Source organism: Sprattus sprattus, assembly GCF_963457725.1.
Source record: "Sprattus sprattus genome assembly, chromosome: 13".
NCBI lineage: Eukaryota > Metazoa > Chordata > Actinopteri > Clupeiformes > Clupeidae > Sprattus > Sprattus sprattus.
This window is the reverse complement of record NC_137911.1, coordinates 1,674,509-1,693,012: the sequence shown is the minus strand read 5'-3', so window position 1 is coordinate 1,693,012 and position 18,504 is coordinate 1,674,509. Positions and strand designations below refer to the sequence as shown.

General features: G+C 40.4%; 2 protein-coding genes across 2 annotated transcripts; one reads left to right on the top strand and one right to left on the bottom strand.

The window, feature by feature from the left end:
* Positions 1-9,869: 9,869 nt before the first annotated feature.
* susd4 (sushi domain containing 4) lies at positions 9,870-13,882 on the top strand (the record flags this gene model as incomplete). The annotated part of the gene is made up of 8 exons (XM_080850530.1): positions 9,870-9,993; positions 11,536-11,739; positions 11,851-12,024; positions 12,115-12,303; positions 12,507-12,698; positions 12,846-12,990; positions 13,075-13,460; positions 13,845-13,882. The coding sequence occupies 8 exons, from the start codon at positions 9,870-9,872 to the stop codon at positions 13,880-13,882; spliced, it is 1,452 nt and encodes a 483-aa protein (XP_080706656.1).
* Positions 13,883-14,242: 360 nt separating this feature from the next.
* On the bottom strand, positions 14,243-16,106 carry LOC308374746 (uncharacterized protein). The gene is made up of 2 exons (XM_080850667.1): positions 15,921-16,106; positions 14,243-15,511 (listed from the first exon to the last, which is right to left on the bottom strand). The coding sequence occupies exons 1-2, from the start codon at positions 16,048-16,050 to the stop codon at positions 15,057-15,059; spliced, it is 585 nt and encodes a 194-aa protein (XP_080706793.1). The 5' UTR covers positions 16,051-16,106; the 3' UTR covers positions 14,243-15,056.
* Positions 16,107-18,504: the final 2,398 nt, after the last annotated feature.

The following is an 18,504-nucleotide window of genomic DNA, read 5'->3' as shown; positions in this document are numbered from 1 at the left end:
GTAGGCGAATACAATGACAATAAAGGCTTTATTTTTATATTCTTTGTTCTAATAATAGTTTGATCTACGCATTATAAGGATTATATGGTGGTACAACGGTAAGCGACGTCGGCTTGACTGTTAGTCTGTTTAGTTTCGAATCCTGACCAAAGCGAATTTTAAACAATGCTTTAGATTAATAAAAAAGCCTGTAAATTACCTTTACTCTCTATGCCGTTGGAACAGAGTGAAAGTGCTTTTGGAATACTGGTCAGTACTTTTGTAAAATCAATTAGTGCTTTTGGACAACTGGTCAGTGCAGGGCACTGAAAAGGGGGAGAAAGTGCTTTGTGCAACTGGATCAAGGTCTTTCTCTTCCTAACTGGCTCCATTACTCTATCTCAAATAATCTATACTACCAACAACACCAAACAATCTAAACCTCAAACCAGGGGTGATTCTAGGGAGTGTGGGGGCCCTAGGCAGAAATTCTTAGGGGGCCCTACCGACCAGTGTTCATCACCCTTATGTTAGGCAAAAAAATCTGACGCAGACGCGAAATGTATGAAATAAAAGCTTTTTTTATTCAAAATATTAGAACATGTTCCAAACATGAAAAACACTTATTTTTCACTTGAAGTGGATGATGCAAGAGCTGATATGCAAAAAAAAAAAAAAACAACAGGGTATATCTTAAGAATCTTTTCAGAGCATGTCACATGTTTTCAATTGAGGTAAAATATATTGAACTCCAGAGGTGTAAAAAGTACTGAAATGTTGTACTCAAGTAAAAGTACAATTACTTTGATAAAATTGTACTTAAGTTCAAGTAATATTACCCATCTAAAAATCTACTCTAAAAAGTAAACATAGCAATGGTCAATTATCGAAAAATAGTTCACCACATAACGTTGGGAAGCCCCATTCAAATGAATGTAGCATTCTACAGTATTAAGAAGAGCCGTGTATGTTCATAAAGAATCTTTACAATTAATAAGCAATCAAACAGGTAGCAGCTACAGTTAACAATTCAAGTGGAACACTGGACTTAAGGTTTTCATCATCAGGGTTTGGTAGGGGCACTTTATCTGTCCGTTTAGTCATAAATTTAAGTTATGATCCTGAGGAGGGAATAGAGATAGGGAAGAGATGTTTCATTTTTCTCCTTGAGCATGGCTTTCATTGCTATCACAGCATTAACAAGATAAAAGCAACATTATGCAACTATTTTACCCTTCAGAATGGGTTAAGTGTGTTGTTGTGTTGCACTTGCTTAATGTTTGACTGTGTTATGAAAGTTGTTCACTAACTAGTTCGTTAGCATCCCTAGCGATTAGCTATTTTTGCATAGGTTTGCTTTAACGCTAGCTGCTATTCAAGTTATTAGTTGGACAAAGTAGCCTAGCCACATTTTTCAATAACAGCAGTCGTCTGTTAATGTTATGCTAAGCCTAAATCATCCACTCCACTCCACTTACCGCTGTCTTTCTTTTTATTTTCTTCATCTTCTTTTTTCTTCTTCCTCTTCTCACTACCAGATTGGGTAGTTGTTCCTCTTCATTTTCCCTCAGCTTTGTTCTGTTCCGAACATCTCACATTCCCTAACGTTGTATCCACCTGTTCTATCCTGGGCTGGATTTTGACTGGGCAAAGCCAATGTCAATCAATCGGAATTTTGATACGCACTCGTCTTTACCCACACTGCCCTGCGCTTTGCCCTCTACCCATCCGAGTAAGAGAATGAATTTGTTCATTGAGAGTAAAATAAGGTGTTATAACAAATACATTATTTTACTATACACATGCATAATATATGCATGTATAATTCATGCTAACCTATATCGTGCGTAATCGATTGCATGGATATTTTCACAGGGATCACAACGGTACACACCGTCACCGCGAGACTTTCTCATTCACTACTTGACAGAGAGTCTTCCTCTTCAAAAGCTTATTCTCATCGTTGCATTCCACACCATAGATACATATTTGCAGACATGTAATTCTATGAGAGTGAGGTTCGTGTCGCAACCGACAATGTGAAATTCGCATTGTAGTTTAAATTTTTTATGATCAGAACCGCTTTTGGGGGCCCCCTAGTGGCGCGGGGGGATGCAGCGCCTCTGCCTCCAACTACCGCTTAATCTCCGACTATCGCTAACTCTCCAACCACTGACAATAACTACCACGAATACAAGATGAGTTTTGGGACGTCGTATAGTCGAAGCGTCCCGCGAAAAGTGAACGAACAAACCACTTGGTGAAGCACTTGATTCAAATGAGGCTTCAGACGTCACCGGTGACGTCATCTCGGCAAAACGATACAAGCCTCGATACGCGCTCCGGTGAGGAAGTGCTTCATTTTCGCGACACAAGCTCCAAAGCCTCAGGTTCATTTGTAACATCACTACTATTTAGCGACAAGATTGTCGCTCAAACCACACCACAATCACAACATGATTTTTGTACAGACCTCACTTTGTTCATTCGGTTAAAATCAAGCCACCCCTGAACTAAACACCACTATACATATTTGGGACCCATTCTAACGGCATCGGCAAGCCTGGTCTAGTCACACAAGAGCATTGTTCAAATTCCCTAATCAGACCCTCCAGGATTTTGCGATGTCGCGATCGCGCCAATTCACGCGAATTCAACGATTACCCGCGAATTCAGCGCGGAGTAACAATTTTAACACATCATCGCAACTTTCCCACAAATTTGACAAATCATTGTCGTCTCCCACAACTTTCTCCTGCCCTGCAGACACTAGCAGAGTTCTAATCCATTGTAAACAATGAGAATGGCTACTCCAGGCATGGATATTAAACACAGTTTTATGTGTAAGCTGAGATATTCATAAAATTGTATTCAGTCTTACTTGTGGTTCTTTTGTAATTCCAACAGGTGCACTTCGTTGTGGATAAGTAAAACCTATGTGTTTAGCATAACGTAGCATAACTAGCTATGTTTCTAGATGGCTGTCTAACAGCTGTTGCCATTCCCACGAGACGAACATTTGAATGATGTCAAAGTAAAAGTCCTGTGTTCGTTTCCATAACAACAATACAAACAATATACACTACTGTTCAAAAGTTTGGGGTCACCCAGACAATTTCATGTTTTCCATGAAAACACACACTTTTATTTATCAAATGACTTGCAAAATGAATAGAAAATATAGACATTGACAAGGTTAGAAATAATGATTTTTATTTGAAATATTATTTTTTTTTCTTCAAATTTTGCTTTTGTCAAAGAATGCTCCATTTGCAGCAATTGCAACCCTTCAGCATTCTAGCTGTTAATTTGTTGAGGTAATCTGTAGAAATTTCACCCCATGCTTCCTGAAGCACATCCCACAAGTTGCTTTGGCTTGATGGGCACTTCTTGCGTACCATAAAGTCAAGCTGCTCCCACAACAGCTGAATGGGGTTGAGATCTGGTGACTGCGCTGGCCATTCCATTACAGACAGCCTGCTTCTTCCCTAAAAGTTCTTGCATAATATGGAGGTGTGCTTTGGGTCATTGCCCTGTTGTAGGGGGGAATTGGCTCCAATCAAGCACTGTCCACAGGGTATGGCATGGTGTTGCAAAATGGTGTGATAGCCTTCCTTATTTAAAATCCCTTTTACTTTGTACAAATCTCCCACTTTTCCAGCACCAAAGCAGCCCCAGACCATCACATTACCTCCACCATGCTTGACAGATGGCATCAGGCACTATTCCAGCATATTTTCACCTGATCTGCGGCTCACAAATGTTCTTCTGTGTGATCCAAACACCTCAAACTTTGATTTGTCTGACACTTTTCCCCCAATCTTCCTCTGTCCAATGTCTGTGTTCTCTTGCCCATATCAATCTATTCTTTTTATTGTCCAGTCTCAGATATGGCTTTTTCTTTGCCACTCTACCTAGGGGGCCAGCATCCCGGAGTCGCCTCTTCACTGTATACTTTGACACAGGCGTTTTGTGGGTACCATTTAAAGAAGCTGCCAGTTGAGGACCTGTGAGGTGTCTATTTCTCAAACTAGAGACTCTTATATACTTGTCTTCCTGCTTAGTTGTGCACCGGGGCCTCCTACTTCTCTTTCTACTCTGGTTAGAGCCCGTTTGTGCTGTTCTCTGAAGGGATAAATACACACCGTTGTAGGAAATGTTCAGTTTCTCTTTTCTCACATGGTTTGGCCTTCATTTCTAAGAACAAGAATAGACTGGCGAGTTTCACATGAAAGTTCACTTTTTCTGGCCATTTTGAGAGTATAATCGAAACCCACAAATGTGATGCTCCAGATACTCATCTAGCTCACAGGAAGGCCAGTTTTATAGCTTCTCTCAACAGCAAAACAGTTTTCAGCTGTGCTAACATAATTGCACAAGGGTTTTCTAATCATCCATTAGTTTTCTAAGGCGATTAGCAAACACAATGTACCATTAGAACACTGGAGTGATAGTTGCTGGAAATGGGCCTCTATACACCTATGTAGATATTTAATTAAAAGCCAGACGCTTCCACCTACAATAGTCATTTACCACATTTAAAATGTATAGAGTGTATTTCTGATTATTTAAATGTTATCTTCATTGACAAAAACAGTGCTTTTCTTTGAAAAATAAGGACATTTCTAAGTGACCCCAAACTTTTGAACAGTAGTGTACATTTTCTGACCTAAATAAACAGGGCAGAACAGCCTATTATGCTACATTTTTGTAGTACTGGTAATCTTTTGTTTGGCATGTTGGTAAGGTTATTAAGAGGACCATTTCTCAACGGTTTGGTTCTTTAGAGAATGTTTGTTTATTAATGATTTATTTTTCAACAAATAACTCAATTATAATTACAATGAAGGAAATAAGCAACTTTTTTATCGCAACTTTCACTTGCTCCCGCATTTTAATCGCAACAAACGCCTAAAAACACCGCAATGTTCACCGCAACTTTTTGGAAAAGCCCCCGCAAAATCGGTAATTTTAGGCCGCAACTATCACAAAAAAGGCCTGCGAAATCCTGGGGGGACTGCCTAATGCTGAATGGGCACTAAATCCAACAGACCCACTCCAAAATCTTGTGGAAAGACTTCCTAGAAGAGAGGCAGCTGTTATAGAGTACTTTTGGAATGAGGTGTGCGTGAAACTCATATAAGTGTGATGGTCAGGTGTCCCAATACTTTTGACCTGGCTGGCCCAGAGCAATGCAGAAATAAAGAGGAGACAAGGGGGAAATTACTTTGCAATGGACTGACTCACTCCATGTAGTTTAATATGAGTCTGAAGTCAAATGTTGTAACTGTTGTGGATAGAGGCTATTGTCATTTTCCTGCTGAGCTCCGCTCCGGCCACGCCCCCTTCAGCTCACTCACTGCATTCAGGTTCCCAATCACACAAGCACATACACCTGTTTCACTCTCACTCATACTCTCAGCTGCATATCATCAGTATCATTCACCGTCCCAGCTGCACTGCATTCAGGTCCCCAATCACATGATCACACACACCTGATTCACTCCCTATATATAACCTGCACTCCCCTCACTCCGTGTTTGGTCTCATTGCTACAAGGACGAAACCTTTGCCCGAGACTTCTAGCTCTGTGACCCACTCTACGTCCCTGGGATTCTGCCTCCCGGCCACCGGCAACTACAACCCCATTGTCAGCTGGCTTCCAAACCAGCAAGCTCCCTGTCCGCTGGCTTCCGAGTCAGCCAGTTCGGTGCCGCCAGACTTTCAGGACTGCATTATCATGTGACTGTCTTGTCCGGCTTGTAGCCGTGTACCTCTGTTCTTTGCCCTTGTGCACAGTAGCCAGAGTGAGACTCTGTGCTATCTTTAGTTCATGTTCCTAGTTCTTGTTCTTTGTGTTAGAACTCTGTCTGTTAACCCCTTCGTGGATTTGTATACTCTGTTTATGTTTGTGTCCTGTTCCCCGGCTGTACTCCATCAATAAACTCTACGTCTGACACTCCGTCTGTCGGTTAGCAGGCCAATCACAGTCTTTGCGAGCTGCGTGGGGCCGGAGTGGCTTTGTCGGATAGTCAGACATTTTGGGGGACACACTTAAGCATGTAAAAGAGGGTTATGAAACTGCGCAAGGGGCTCTTGTGTATCTTACGTGGTTACGCGTTGCGTTAAAAACTGAGTATAATCCGGCCATTGATGTTGCACTGTCGACTTCTGGTACAAATTAATTTATCTTTTGTGCCATGCTTTTTTACTTAACTTAATTTTAAACTTCTAGATGTATCTGTTTTGTTTAAGCATAAACTCTAAACACAAACCCTGCAAGTCAATGTTTGAAATAATTGTAATCCATTTTATATAGTACTTTTAGAGTTTTTATTTTTGTCTTCCAAATAAAACCATCATTTTACAATCTTGAGCATGTGTCAGCACTTTATTGAATGTGTTTGATCATAAAAATTGAAAAATCTGTAAAATGACAGTTTCTCTGTTAAATGTAAAGTACTGTCACTTAATTGAAGGTGTTTCATTGTAATAAATGAGGGAATATCTGTAAAATACCAGTGTTTCTCTACAAAACTGTTAGGGCTGCCACTTTATTGAAGGTGTTTAATCTTAAAGAAGCCTGACTTAATTAATAGTGTTTGCTCGTAATAAATTAGGAAGAATCTGTAAAATAACAGCATTTTTTGCTAAACTTGTCGGACTGTCACTTTATTGAAAGTGTTCGATATTAATAATAGATAAAAAAATCTGTAAAATAACAGTTTTTCTCTGCTGAACTTGAACTGTTAAATATCGAGGAAAACATTGTAAAATAACAGTGTTTCTCTGCTATACTTTTTGTACCCTAACTTAATTAAAGGTGTTTGCTCGTAATAAATTAGGAAGAATCTGTAAAATAACAGTTTTTTCTCTGCTAAACTGATAGGGCTGTCACTTTATTATTGGTGTTTGATTGTATTAATTGAGGAAAAATCTATAAAATAACAGTGTTTCTCTGCAAATCCTTAAATGGAAATATCTGTAAATATAGTGTTTTTGCACTTTATTTGAATTAGGATGTTTTACTTTAATTTTACGTTTTTTGTTTGGCAGCCGTAGCTGCCAGTAATTTACCGTTTTTTTTTTACAGATTTTTTTTTTACAGTGCACCCATAAACTTGTTAATAATGGATAAAACATTTACGAGAGTTTTATGGCCTAAATAACCCCTAAATAACCTGGCCTCTCCATACCTTTCTGACATCCTACCCCTCCACGCCCCTACCCGTTGCCTCAGGCCCGCCAGTGCAACCACTCTCAAGACCATCAGGACTAAGCGCCGGACCTGGGGTGACAGGGCCTTCTCTGCTGCTGCTCCATCCCTCTGGAATGACCTCCCTCTCCCCATCCATCAGGCTCCCAACATAACACTTTTTAAACAGTCCCTCGAGCCTTTTCAACCTTGCCTTCACCTGAATTCCCCTGCTCCCTCCCCTCCACTTTAAGACTCTTATGTTCAGTTTTCTTTTTTTCTAACTTGTTTCGGTCTGTTTGTTTTTTGTTTGATCTGTTGTCTTTCTTGTTGTTTTTGTTTGTCTTGTTTGCTTGGCTTCTGAAAACCGTCTTTGGGTACTAGAAAAGCGCTATAGACATACAAATTATTATTGTTATTATTATGGCAGAAATTACATTTAATGTGAACAGAATAGCCTACTGTTTGGATATCAGAAGTCTCAACATCAGCTTTGTTTGATAAACTGAACTTTAGATGGGCCTATAAAGAGTGTTTGGAGCCTGTCTGGAGATCGACTTTAAACTGGGAGATATTAAAGTTGAGTTTATAACCGTTCTCATCTTTCTTGCCCTTTTACCTTGCTCTTTCCCTTATGGTTAGTAACAGGACATAATTCCACCTCATCTAGCCTTGCCTACGCCTTGTTGCCTTTATTCTTTTTCTTTTGGCAAGAAACATCCTATATTTCAACATTTTAAGTCTTGCCTTAGTGAATTAGAATCCCTGTTACCGGTGCACTCTCTCGTGCTCACAAAAATGCACGTGTGCAAAGTACCAAGGAAGTCATATTATATTTAAAGGCTATAATACACATTAGAATGACAGAATTACATGGATCCAGGGCTATTTATTATTATTATTATTATTATTATTATTATTATGTCATTCATAACACATTTGAGGCTGTAATCCACCCAGGCCTAACAATGCCCATGCCTAAAGGCTACACTGAAAAAAAAAAAATCAGGGACAGTGCAGAGATTACATCAAAATGCTAGTCATGAATCATGATGTGGATTGGTATGAAAGCATTTATGAAGAGGGTTGTGTTGTGATATTCTCATACACTGATATCCACATAACACAGTTGGCCAGTTTTCATGTTATCTCTGTGATCCATGCATCCACCGATTGATGTTTTGGGACCTACAACTTTTATATAGGGTCTACAACTGAAGTCTCTGTTCTGCACAGTTTGTTGCAAGAAGGTGCTGAGGGAACTTGATATCTATATAGCAACAAAGAGCTTTTTATTAGTTTTCTAAAGTTTCTTTACTTGAGGTAAACAGACTGACTAACTTCATAGGGATCCTTTACGTACAACCGCATAATGCGCCTGTCAGTAGCAGATAACAAGTGGTTTAACTTTGATGAGCATGCAAACCCCCTGGGATTATATTGTGTAGCTGTTTTGCGGTTGCTGGTTATTGCGTTCTTACTCAATACTGGACTGATTTTGATCGTTTATTGTACTTACTAAAAGGTTTGGACCCAAAAAGATCTAAAAATAGGGCCCGGGACGTGTTGGAGGGCCCAGGAGTCTCAGCATGTTCATCTTCTCCAAGTACAACGGTGATCCTTATCCCTATTGGCTACACACATTGAAGTGGTGGTCAGAGGGTAAGTCAAAAGCACCTAGACTCTCATGAAACAAACTTGAGAGGGGAGACACTCAGTCAAGGCCTGTAATCCCTGTCAGGAGAAGGACGTTTCTCAGCCCCCTCAATTGCAGATGCAAAATCACAGGGCACAGGGAGGCCCACACGTCCCCTCCCACAGCCCAAACAACATGGTCTGAGTCACACACACAGACATATGCAAACACACACACTCTCACTCAGGATTTAAAAAGACCCCTGGTTGGCTCAGAGTATAATAATGTAAATAAAAGACATTCTAATACAAAATCTAATACAAATATCATACCGGTATGCTGCCTATTGTGTACATAAAACATCATCATTATTCATCTTTTTAAAGAGACTTGAAATTATCTTTTTTTAATTTTAGTTTTTGATAACCCAGGGATTAACAGTCGACCAGCTCATAATGGCTTAACTGCAATAGGTAGTAATTGTGAAAATAGAAAAATCAGAATTTTGTTTACCCACTGGCTACTTTGATGCTCCCATATGTTAGCACGTAAAGCTACTGTGCGTGTGTGTGTGTGTGTGTGTGTGTGTGTGTGTGTGTGTGTGTGTGTTTGTGTGCGTGCATGCGCGTGGTAAACTAAACGCCCATATGTGTGGAGTGAAGTAAATAGCCTCCTTAGGTCTAGTAGGCTACGCAATGTGCGATGTGCACCCATCTGCAGCCGACTAGCTAACGGTTAGTTGCTGATTTCAATTTTTCAACCTTGCTTTGGAGAGGGGTGGAGCACGGTTGCAGTATTGTAGAGATGACGCATTTTCTTTCGGCCGATAGGGTATAAAATTATACCATTGAAACCCTTATCGTGGTTTCAAAGGTCTTGTAGGTGTTCCGCATTCAAACCTGAATTACTGTAGAAACAGGGCTATAAATATGTTGAGGATCACTCCGTCGCATTTATGGGAGCTCCAAGCTTACGGAATTCCTAGCTATGCTGTCAGTTATCACCGCCTTCGTTATGTTTTAACTTGAATTTACAAGCGAATTCTATACATGGTCAAACATGTATCATGCCAGTATGCTAAAAGAGCCATTTTTACTACGATGCAACCTTCTGCGAATACAGTTTTGTTTGGCTGCAGCCATTCTTCTTCGTGAAGTGTTGACAGCTTCAGACGTAACCGTAGGTAAGGCTCTTCGGTTGTGATGTTACACAGAGTTACCTTTTGAAAAGAGGTACATATTGATGATATTCTTGACTGTAGATTAACATGCATGCTGTTCACTATTGAAATTGCATTAGCATGTTGTGTGGTTTTCCTGTGTGTAGATTTTGACAATATCTAAGTGTCAGTGATCTGTAAGACACTCAGCAAATCAGGTTGAAGTCTTAACGGGCACTTTCAATGGTCTTAACCAGAGCATATGGCAGAAACAATGTTATGTGCTCACACAATATAATCAAAGCAGCATTTACAAAGGAAGTGTCCTTTAAAGACGATTGCCCTAATTTATTAGCAATAAACAAATACACAGAATAATACAATCTACAATCTGCCAGTATCAGCATAATTGGTATTGCTTAGAAATAAGTAGGTTAGCATAATACAGAAATCCTATATTTAAACTTAATGTAAAAATAGAAGTCCCAGGGACGTAACTTGTTTCACAAAGGTGAAGCACAGATTATAAAACCTGAGAGATATTTCCCTTCTTTGAAGTCTAAACTGTAATTAAAGTCTAGGGGCCAAAAGCTCAGCTGTAAGAAAATGTTGTGGGGACCTGGGAGGTCTTTCTAATTAGATTTGGAACCACCTCAGTGTGCAGCAGATTTGCACTGTCTAACTCACCTGGAAACCCCATGACAAGTGACATCTGACAGTGGTGTAGTGAGCTGACCTTTGGACAGAGTACTGCTGCGTTACTCTACCTGTAATACAACAGACATAATGTTAGATGGAATACATGTTTTCGTGACTTCAGACTTTCTTATCAGACAACTATGTCCATTTTTCCAACATGTCACACTGTAAATATAAGTAAACAGGCCTAAGTAGCCATTCTCCCTACCTGATCCTTGATCTTCCAAAAGAAGGATAAAAAGAATAAATTAAATTCAAATACAAACAACAAATAACAGAAAAATTATAAAACAAAACATGTATATTTCATATTTCTAAACATGTAAAGCCGGACAATAAAGGCTTGTTTCCAGGGGTTCAATAGAAATTCCATCACCTTTAGTTTAAAGCTTAGACTTGCCAGAAGCGCTTAAGATGAGGACTTCAAGTGGCAGTAGTAGTATGACATTTAATAAGCACTTAACCAGGCAAGGCTTTAAAATTAATTAAAATGCATGAATGAAGGGATGTGAACAACTGTCCTTTTCATGAAAAAAATAAAGCATTACAATAATCAAGGTGCAATGTACACAATGGTATGTTATGTGTTTTATGTCCTATGCACCAACCACACCAAGTTAATTTCCTGTATGTGTAAATATACCTGGCCATTACAAATAATTCTGATTCTGAAAGGTGTCTGAGCTTTTTTGTAATAAAAGCAGGGCTGCATCAGCCACCTACCTTGGTTAATAAATCATTTACCAGTCATGTCAGTGTAATACATAGACTTTACTTTCACGTCACCAACAGAGAATATAGAGCTTTAGCATATTTTACTTAACATGTTATAATGTACCTGAAAGGTCTGTTTTGTGTATTTTCTAGGTCAGCAATTCTGTGGGGACCCTGGCTTCCTTGAACATGGCAGCCGGAGCCCAAGTTCAGGTGTGTTCTTCGTTAATGCAGTGGCCAGGTACCGCTGCATGGAAGGGTTTAGACTCAAGGGACCAGCAAAGATTGTTTGTAGCCGATTCCATAATGGATCAGCTGGCTGGAGACCGAACCACAGACCAGTGTGCCTACAAGAAGGTTGGCACAGATATGATCCTCCATCTCTATCCTCTTGCACTAATGGGATTTAAATCAAGTTAGCCATTTTGTTGGTTGAATTGTTTCCTGACTGTTTCATTTCCCCCATAGATTGTCTTCCTCCCTATATTGAAGATGCACATGTATCCAATCACACTTACAGACCTGGTGATTTTCTAAGCGTTAGCTGTCATGAGGGGTTTCAGATCCGCTACCCTGATATGGACAACATGGTGTCTATTTGTCAGGATGATGGAACCTGGGATAATCAACCCACGTGTCAAGGTGTTTATTTTTCTACCTCCGTCCCTCCATTGACTTCAGCCAATACATTTAATATTGCATAGTTGCCTTAACCATATTTCTTCCTTGCAGGCTGCTTGCGTCCACTAATTAACCCACATAGCTACATGAACCTGTCAGAAACACAGTTTTCTGTTCCAGTTGGGACTGTGGTCCAATACCACTGTTTCCCTGGTTACAAACTAGAAGGTGCAGAGATCATGGAATGCATGTATAACCTCATCTGGTCCACTACACCACCCCGGTGCCTTGATGTGGAGGGTAAGTGTGGTGTGTTTTCATATTAGAGCTAAATAAGTTAAATTAAAGTTACATTCACATATCCACATCAGCTAAACCATAGGTGGAACTATAAGAGCAGGTGAACATGTCAAAATCAGATGTCAAAGTAATAGCTGATATTCTATGAAAATATCTGCTCTATGTGCTTTCTAAATTTGTAACATTATTTTCTCCTGTGCCAGTGTGTCCCCTTCCTCCTATGTTAGAGCATGGAGATTACATGTGTCATCCACAACCTTGTGATCGGTACATCCATGGAACAGTGGTAGAGTTTTACTGTGATCCTGGCTACTCCCTTGCAAATGATTACAAGTACATCACTTGTCAATATGGGGAGTGGTTTCCCCACCTGCAAGTCTACTGTATTAAAACAGGTAGGAAAATACTGTAAATAATCAAAAAAATATTCAGGCAGAAGCTATCGTTCATTAACATTTTGTTTTAGTAAGGCATTACAGTTTAGCACCGTAACCCGTTTCAGAGAGTTCCACTGAGTCTGAATGTCTTTTTCCACTGTGCAGAAACAACATGGCCTGGCTTTGAGGACAGCCTTCTGACAAAATGGAGAGTAGGGGCGTTCACAGCCTCTGGTGTTCTGCTGGCTTTGCTCCTGGTGATGATAGTAAAGGTCCTCCAGTTCCAGTGCAAGCCTCAGTGGAATTTACGGTAAGGGATGCCAGCTTCCTTTGGGCTTTATGTTCCATTTCCAGGCTTTAAGTCATTCCATTTGTTTTACTTCTGTTTGAATAGGGATCCAGAGCAGGATCCCAGTGACCAGAGCGTTGTGGTGGTGGATGGTGTCCCAGTGCTACTCCCTACCTATGAGGAAGCAGTGAATAGCACAGCCTTCCCACCTCCAAGAACAGCCCCCCCTGCCAGTCTGGAGGACATACTGCAGGAAGAGGCGCCACATCCTCCGGAGTACCCAGGACACATTGAGACTCCAAGCAGAGCTCCTCTAGACACCAGTGAATGCGAGACCTATGAGAGCTTTTCAGACAACTCAGAATGTGTGCAGAGCACCCAGGACTCATCTTCAAATGCAGGTGGAATGAATAATCCCTCAGAGAGAACCAATGTGGTCTCCTCCATAGAGGAGACAGCCTCCAGCAGCCCCAGCGTTGACATTGCTGATGGTGAGTTCTCTGGATTCTATCCATCCCGTGGGAACTCAAGTTTGCCATCAAATATGGATTTCACAGAACACATGTATATCATACCAGTCATACAGAAAGGCAGGCAAGGTTCAAGCATTCAAATACACCCAAACTAATTAATGTGTACATATCTATTTTGAAATACAATCTAGAAATTGTTTTCCATAAAGTTTCAAGTTTGTGAGTTTCCATCAAATCTGCACAATTTGCAAAACAATTAAGACTTAAGACAATTAAGTGGTGACAATATATGCTTACCTACTTTACTTTTGTCATCTTTTACAAGCTTTACAGAATGACCACCAAGATTCTAGAACAAATCCATTCAATGCCGTTTGTTCTTACCAGTTTTCCTTTTTCCAGAAATTCCTCTGGTAGAAGATGGAACCGATGAGAGCTGATACCACGATCACTCTAAACAGACTTTTAATTCTTATATTTCTAATGCAGTAATTATATAAATCACATGGCAAATGTATTGGTATACCACACAAGACTGTTCCCTCTATCTTGCAATACATTTTGTGGTCTTATCACAAAAGTGCACAACGACAAAATAAAAAGGTCTATATCAAAGAGAAATTAGCAATAAAACCTCAAGTTCAAATCTTGACTTCTGAACTCTTGACATCTTTGGATCTATTTTATAAATTGACATGTTAAATTATCTTTTAATTTTCACTTACCATAAAAGTCACTGAAAGGTTATCTTTAGAAGTGTAATATATACATTTATTAGATTTAGACTCATCATCATTGGCGGCATTTTGTCTACATTCTTTCAAATAATTCTGGATTTAACAACACATCAGTTGCAAAAAATATGAATATGGGGGCTGAAAAAAAGCCAAAAGATACAACAGCCTGGACTGTTAACTGCAGGGGTAACTGAACAGACCAAAAATCAAGGCAGACAGGCTGATCTAATGTGGTACAGATTGGTCATTCCAAGCAAACTCACCTAAGAATGTGTGACCAAACTAAATAAACAGAGAGGTTTGAGTTCCTTTAACAGGTTTTGATCCAAGTGGGTCTGGCTAGGAAGAATCACAGCAAATGTTTTCAACATTAACAATGTAAAAAAAAAAGAGAGAAAAAATGCTATCATAAGTTGTGCAATGCACTGTTACAAAAGTCTCTTAAATATTTTTCAATAATTTCCAGAGGAATAACACCTGAATGTCAGAAATGTTTTCAGATAACACATTGCAATGTAGACATATCTACTTGTACAATGTCATAAAAAACATTTGGCATACCTCACAGTACAAGAGGTTTGCGCTACAAAAAATGTGAAGGAAAACATGCTTCAATCTTTAAGGAGGGTTTTGAACACAGTTACAGTTGGGTATAACTCTTTCAAACATTAAAAAAAACAAGACAAGAAGGTAAACTAGGCCACAGCACTAGCAACATGGGTGTGGATGGACACTGCCAATTGCTCTGCCCCACTCCCAAATGTCCCATGCATTTCCATAAACAGTGTCTTGGAACAAATACCCCAGCAGTCTTTTACAATTGTTAAAAAATTAATTTCACAACTTCTGATACAAAAGATAAGGTTGGGTTTTCTTGCTACTGAAATTCTGCTTCGTAAAGAAGCTGGTGGAACTTCAATTTCACTGCACACTTCTTCTCATAGGGTAGCTTCTTCAGGTGGGGCAGGAGGCTCAAGAGAAACATCTCATCCTCATTGCCTTCTTGTCCGTTGAGTTCCCACCTCTTCTGTCCAGACCAAAGTGCACTGCTGACTGGGAAATTAGGAGGCGTCTCTGCATCTCTCAGGTCCCCTCTCATCTTTTGACTTACATGCCCTGTGTTGTTATTCATCTCTTTGTCGTCATCTCGCTCATCGTCGGGCTCCACAACTGAGAAGTTGGAGATGGAGGAGCGCGACTGTATGAATGGGGTGAGGAAGGCCATTTGGTCAGTATATTTCCATTTCCGGCTGCTGTTGCCCATGGCGTGGCGTCTCTGCTCTTTGATAAACTGGTCCCTCAGGCTTTTCCATTTCCTCCGGCAGTCTTCCTCTGTAATTAATACGAACAAAACGGAGCATAAGAAATATACCAAGTGAAGAATTACAAAGTGACTACATTTTGACTACCAGGTACAGCAAAAAAACTAAAACTTAATTACGATAACCCCATCCTTCATGGTTCAACGAAGCCTCAAACTAAACATTCTGTAGTTGAATTAGAAATAACAAAACCTTGAAACAGACAACAAACACCTTGCAAAAACAACAGCGTAGCCTTGAGGTTAGCGATATCTACAACTGCATGACAGCAAAATGGCCTGTGAAGAGCCCCTACAGATAGAACAATATTGTTTTTGTCAATACTTCTACATTAAACACGTACTTACCATCGTTCTTGGTCTGTTACAGTTTATGTTAGCTAGAAATTAACATCAACATTCTCGACAGGGTTATCTCACCTGGAAGCTCCGTTTGTAGACTTACAGACCTCCATGCGTCAGCTTTCTTACTAAAATCTTTGTAAGAACTTAGTGTTGAATTGTATAGCTCAGGATACACAGACACCGCGTAAATAAGTCTTTCCTCCATAACAAAAGCGCAAGGATTTAAATAAGGTTCGTTTTCAAAAGACGAAAACACTTGCTAGTTCACGTACACTGATGACAACGGAAGCTATCCTTCTTCTGTTGGTAAAACTCAAGGTTACGAATTTGTGTCGACAACTCTCTACTGACACCTGGCGGACTGGAAGGTTATTGAATCAGTTTAAAATTGTGACGGCTTGTTTCTGTTTCACTCAAAAAAGCCTGCCAGACAGGTAGCGCAGAAAGCTGGAATATAAAACAACATATAAACCACAAAAATGGAGTCACATACTCGGGAGAGGTTCAGAGCATTTTATTTTGAGATTGGCATCAAATATAAAGACATTAAATCAGTGCTTGGCAGCAGTGGCGCCTGCAGCCGTACGGCTGTACGCACTGTGCGCACCTTCTGCTTCGCGAGAAGAAGAAAAAGAGACAGTCTGAAATCATACGCTGAGCCTGGCCAGTGCACAAGGCACAAACAAACAAATAGTGATTAAAGCACAAACAAACGCTTACAAAAGTTATCGGACACACGCTGTTCCCAGCACGACGCATGCATTGCCACTGTATTTCAATATTATGAACGCATATTACAATAAGGAAACTGTAGACAGAGGGGCGTGCTAGAAATTGCGGTACTACAAACTCCCTGTCCAAATTAATGGAGTCATTTGACTTAATGATCAGCATATTCAGGGTTTGCTTCAGTATCTTACGCCCCCAGTCCTTATCCAGGGACGTGCAGTCATAGGAGGCAGGGGAGGCAGAGCCTCACCTGTCATTTCGAAAAGTAAAAAAAAAAAAAAGATTTAAAAAATAAATAATAATAATAATAATATATATTTAGGATATTTTTATTATCAAAATCGCTGAATTTGCGCATTTCCGGTTCCCAGTGACAGTGATAAGCCAATGAACATGCACGTGCCGTCAAGGGAGGCAGATGCATTGGTGTCTATGGGCAGCTGAGCCAGTGCCTCCCCTAGGATTGCGCAATCACTCCAAACTGGGTTTAACGCATGCGTGCGCACGCGTATGTAACCTAAGGGACTTTTAAGGTCTTGGCTCTGGACACGACTACGCCACCTGGTGGCTTTCACACCAAGATATAGGGTGGATATGATGTATACCTTTTTCGAGAGACAAGTGGTTTCTCGCTCAGGTTCGCTCTAGTAAAGACAGAGACAAGGTACTCCAATGATAAAAATGACAATATTTATTTATACAATTTCTATGGGTGGAGGATGGCGGGAGAGTTGAAAAGGGCTGGATAGTTGGTACCGGCTGCCACCAGGATGGTAGGGGGCATAGGGAGCAGCTGTTACAAGGAGGTTACCTGTCTGAGGAAAAGGGGAATGAGACCGACATGCCACCCGTGCTCTGGATTTGTACTCCTACTCACACAAACTCTGCACACAACACACATAGGAACATGCACTGCAAACAGGTATCAACAAATCGTGAGGTGCGCGTTACCACTCAAAGGCATGCAGTGCCCGAAGTAAAAGACTCAGGTCCGATAACCTACCCCGCAGACAGCTGTGATATTCTGGGAAGGAAGGAGAAAGAGGAGTTGGGGTTAAGCCTATTGGGCTGAAACTAGGCAGAGTTTCAGCATCAAAAAGGTTCATTCACTAGGGACCAAACTGGGGCAGCCAATACAACCCTGATCGCACTGGCACGGTGGGGAGGAGAGGGGATAAATACTGAAAGAAAATAATAAAATGTAGTACACTAAACCTAGCTCACACCTAGGCTAGGTCCAACAAACAAATATGAAAACAAGCAAACCAAAAACTACAACGAGCAAAAACTGAAATGAAACTAATTTTAAGGCAAAGCAAAGCAGCAGTGGCAAATCTGAAGAAAGGAAATAAAATGATTTATCTAATCATACATAATCAACATGTATTTTTAGCAAATCAGAACATCCTCAGGTTACCTTCAGCAATGACAAACAACAAACACGGACAATTGGTATTCTGGCGTCGCCACCAACCTACATGAACAAACAGTTAAAATACATGTTAAAACAGACATTAAGGACGTCAGCCAACAAACGAGGATGTAAAAGCCATTCGTCACATTTACCTCCAATAGTCTTCTCACTCGCTTAGTGTCATCCGACCAACACCTTCGGTAGCACTCTCACGCTACCCGGAAGAGTTGGTGACGCACCTTTTAGCCGCAACAGTGTCGACAGAAGGGATGTTTTAGCCCAGACATCGCTACCACCTACCTGGAAAGCCTGTTATATACTGGTGGCATTTTGTGCTAATGAATGCCAGCCACTACATGCTACCTAGGGGCGTGGCAGAGCAAGCCAGAATCTACGGTGTCTGCTGAGGGACAGGACCATAGTTCTGCCGGTTACACGTAGAACCTTTGAGTTGAGTTCAAAACGCATTGAAAAATATTGTTAGTGAGGCAGGCAGTACCACTGCTTCAAGAAGGG

Excerpts from the sequence above, each read along its gene's own strand:
- LOC308374746 (XM_080850667.1), bottom strand. The coding sequence starts at position 16,050 with ATGGAGGAAAGACTTATTTACGCGGTGTCTGTGTATCCTGAGCTATAC. Across the intron at positions 15,512-15,920 it reads TCTACAAACGGAGCTTCCAG|AGGAAGACTGCCGGAGGAAA; the intron begins GTGAGATAACCC and ends TATTAATTACAG.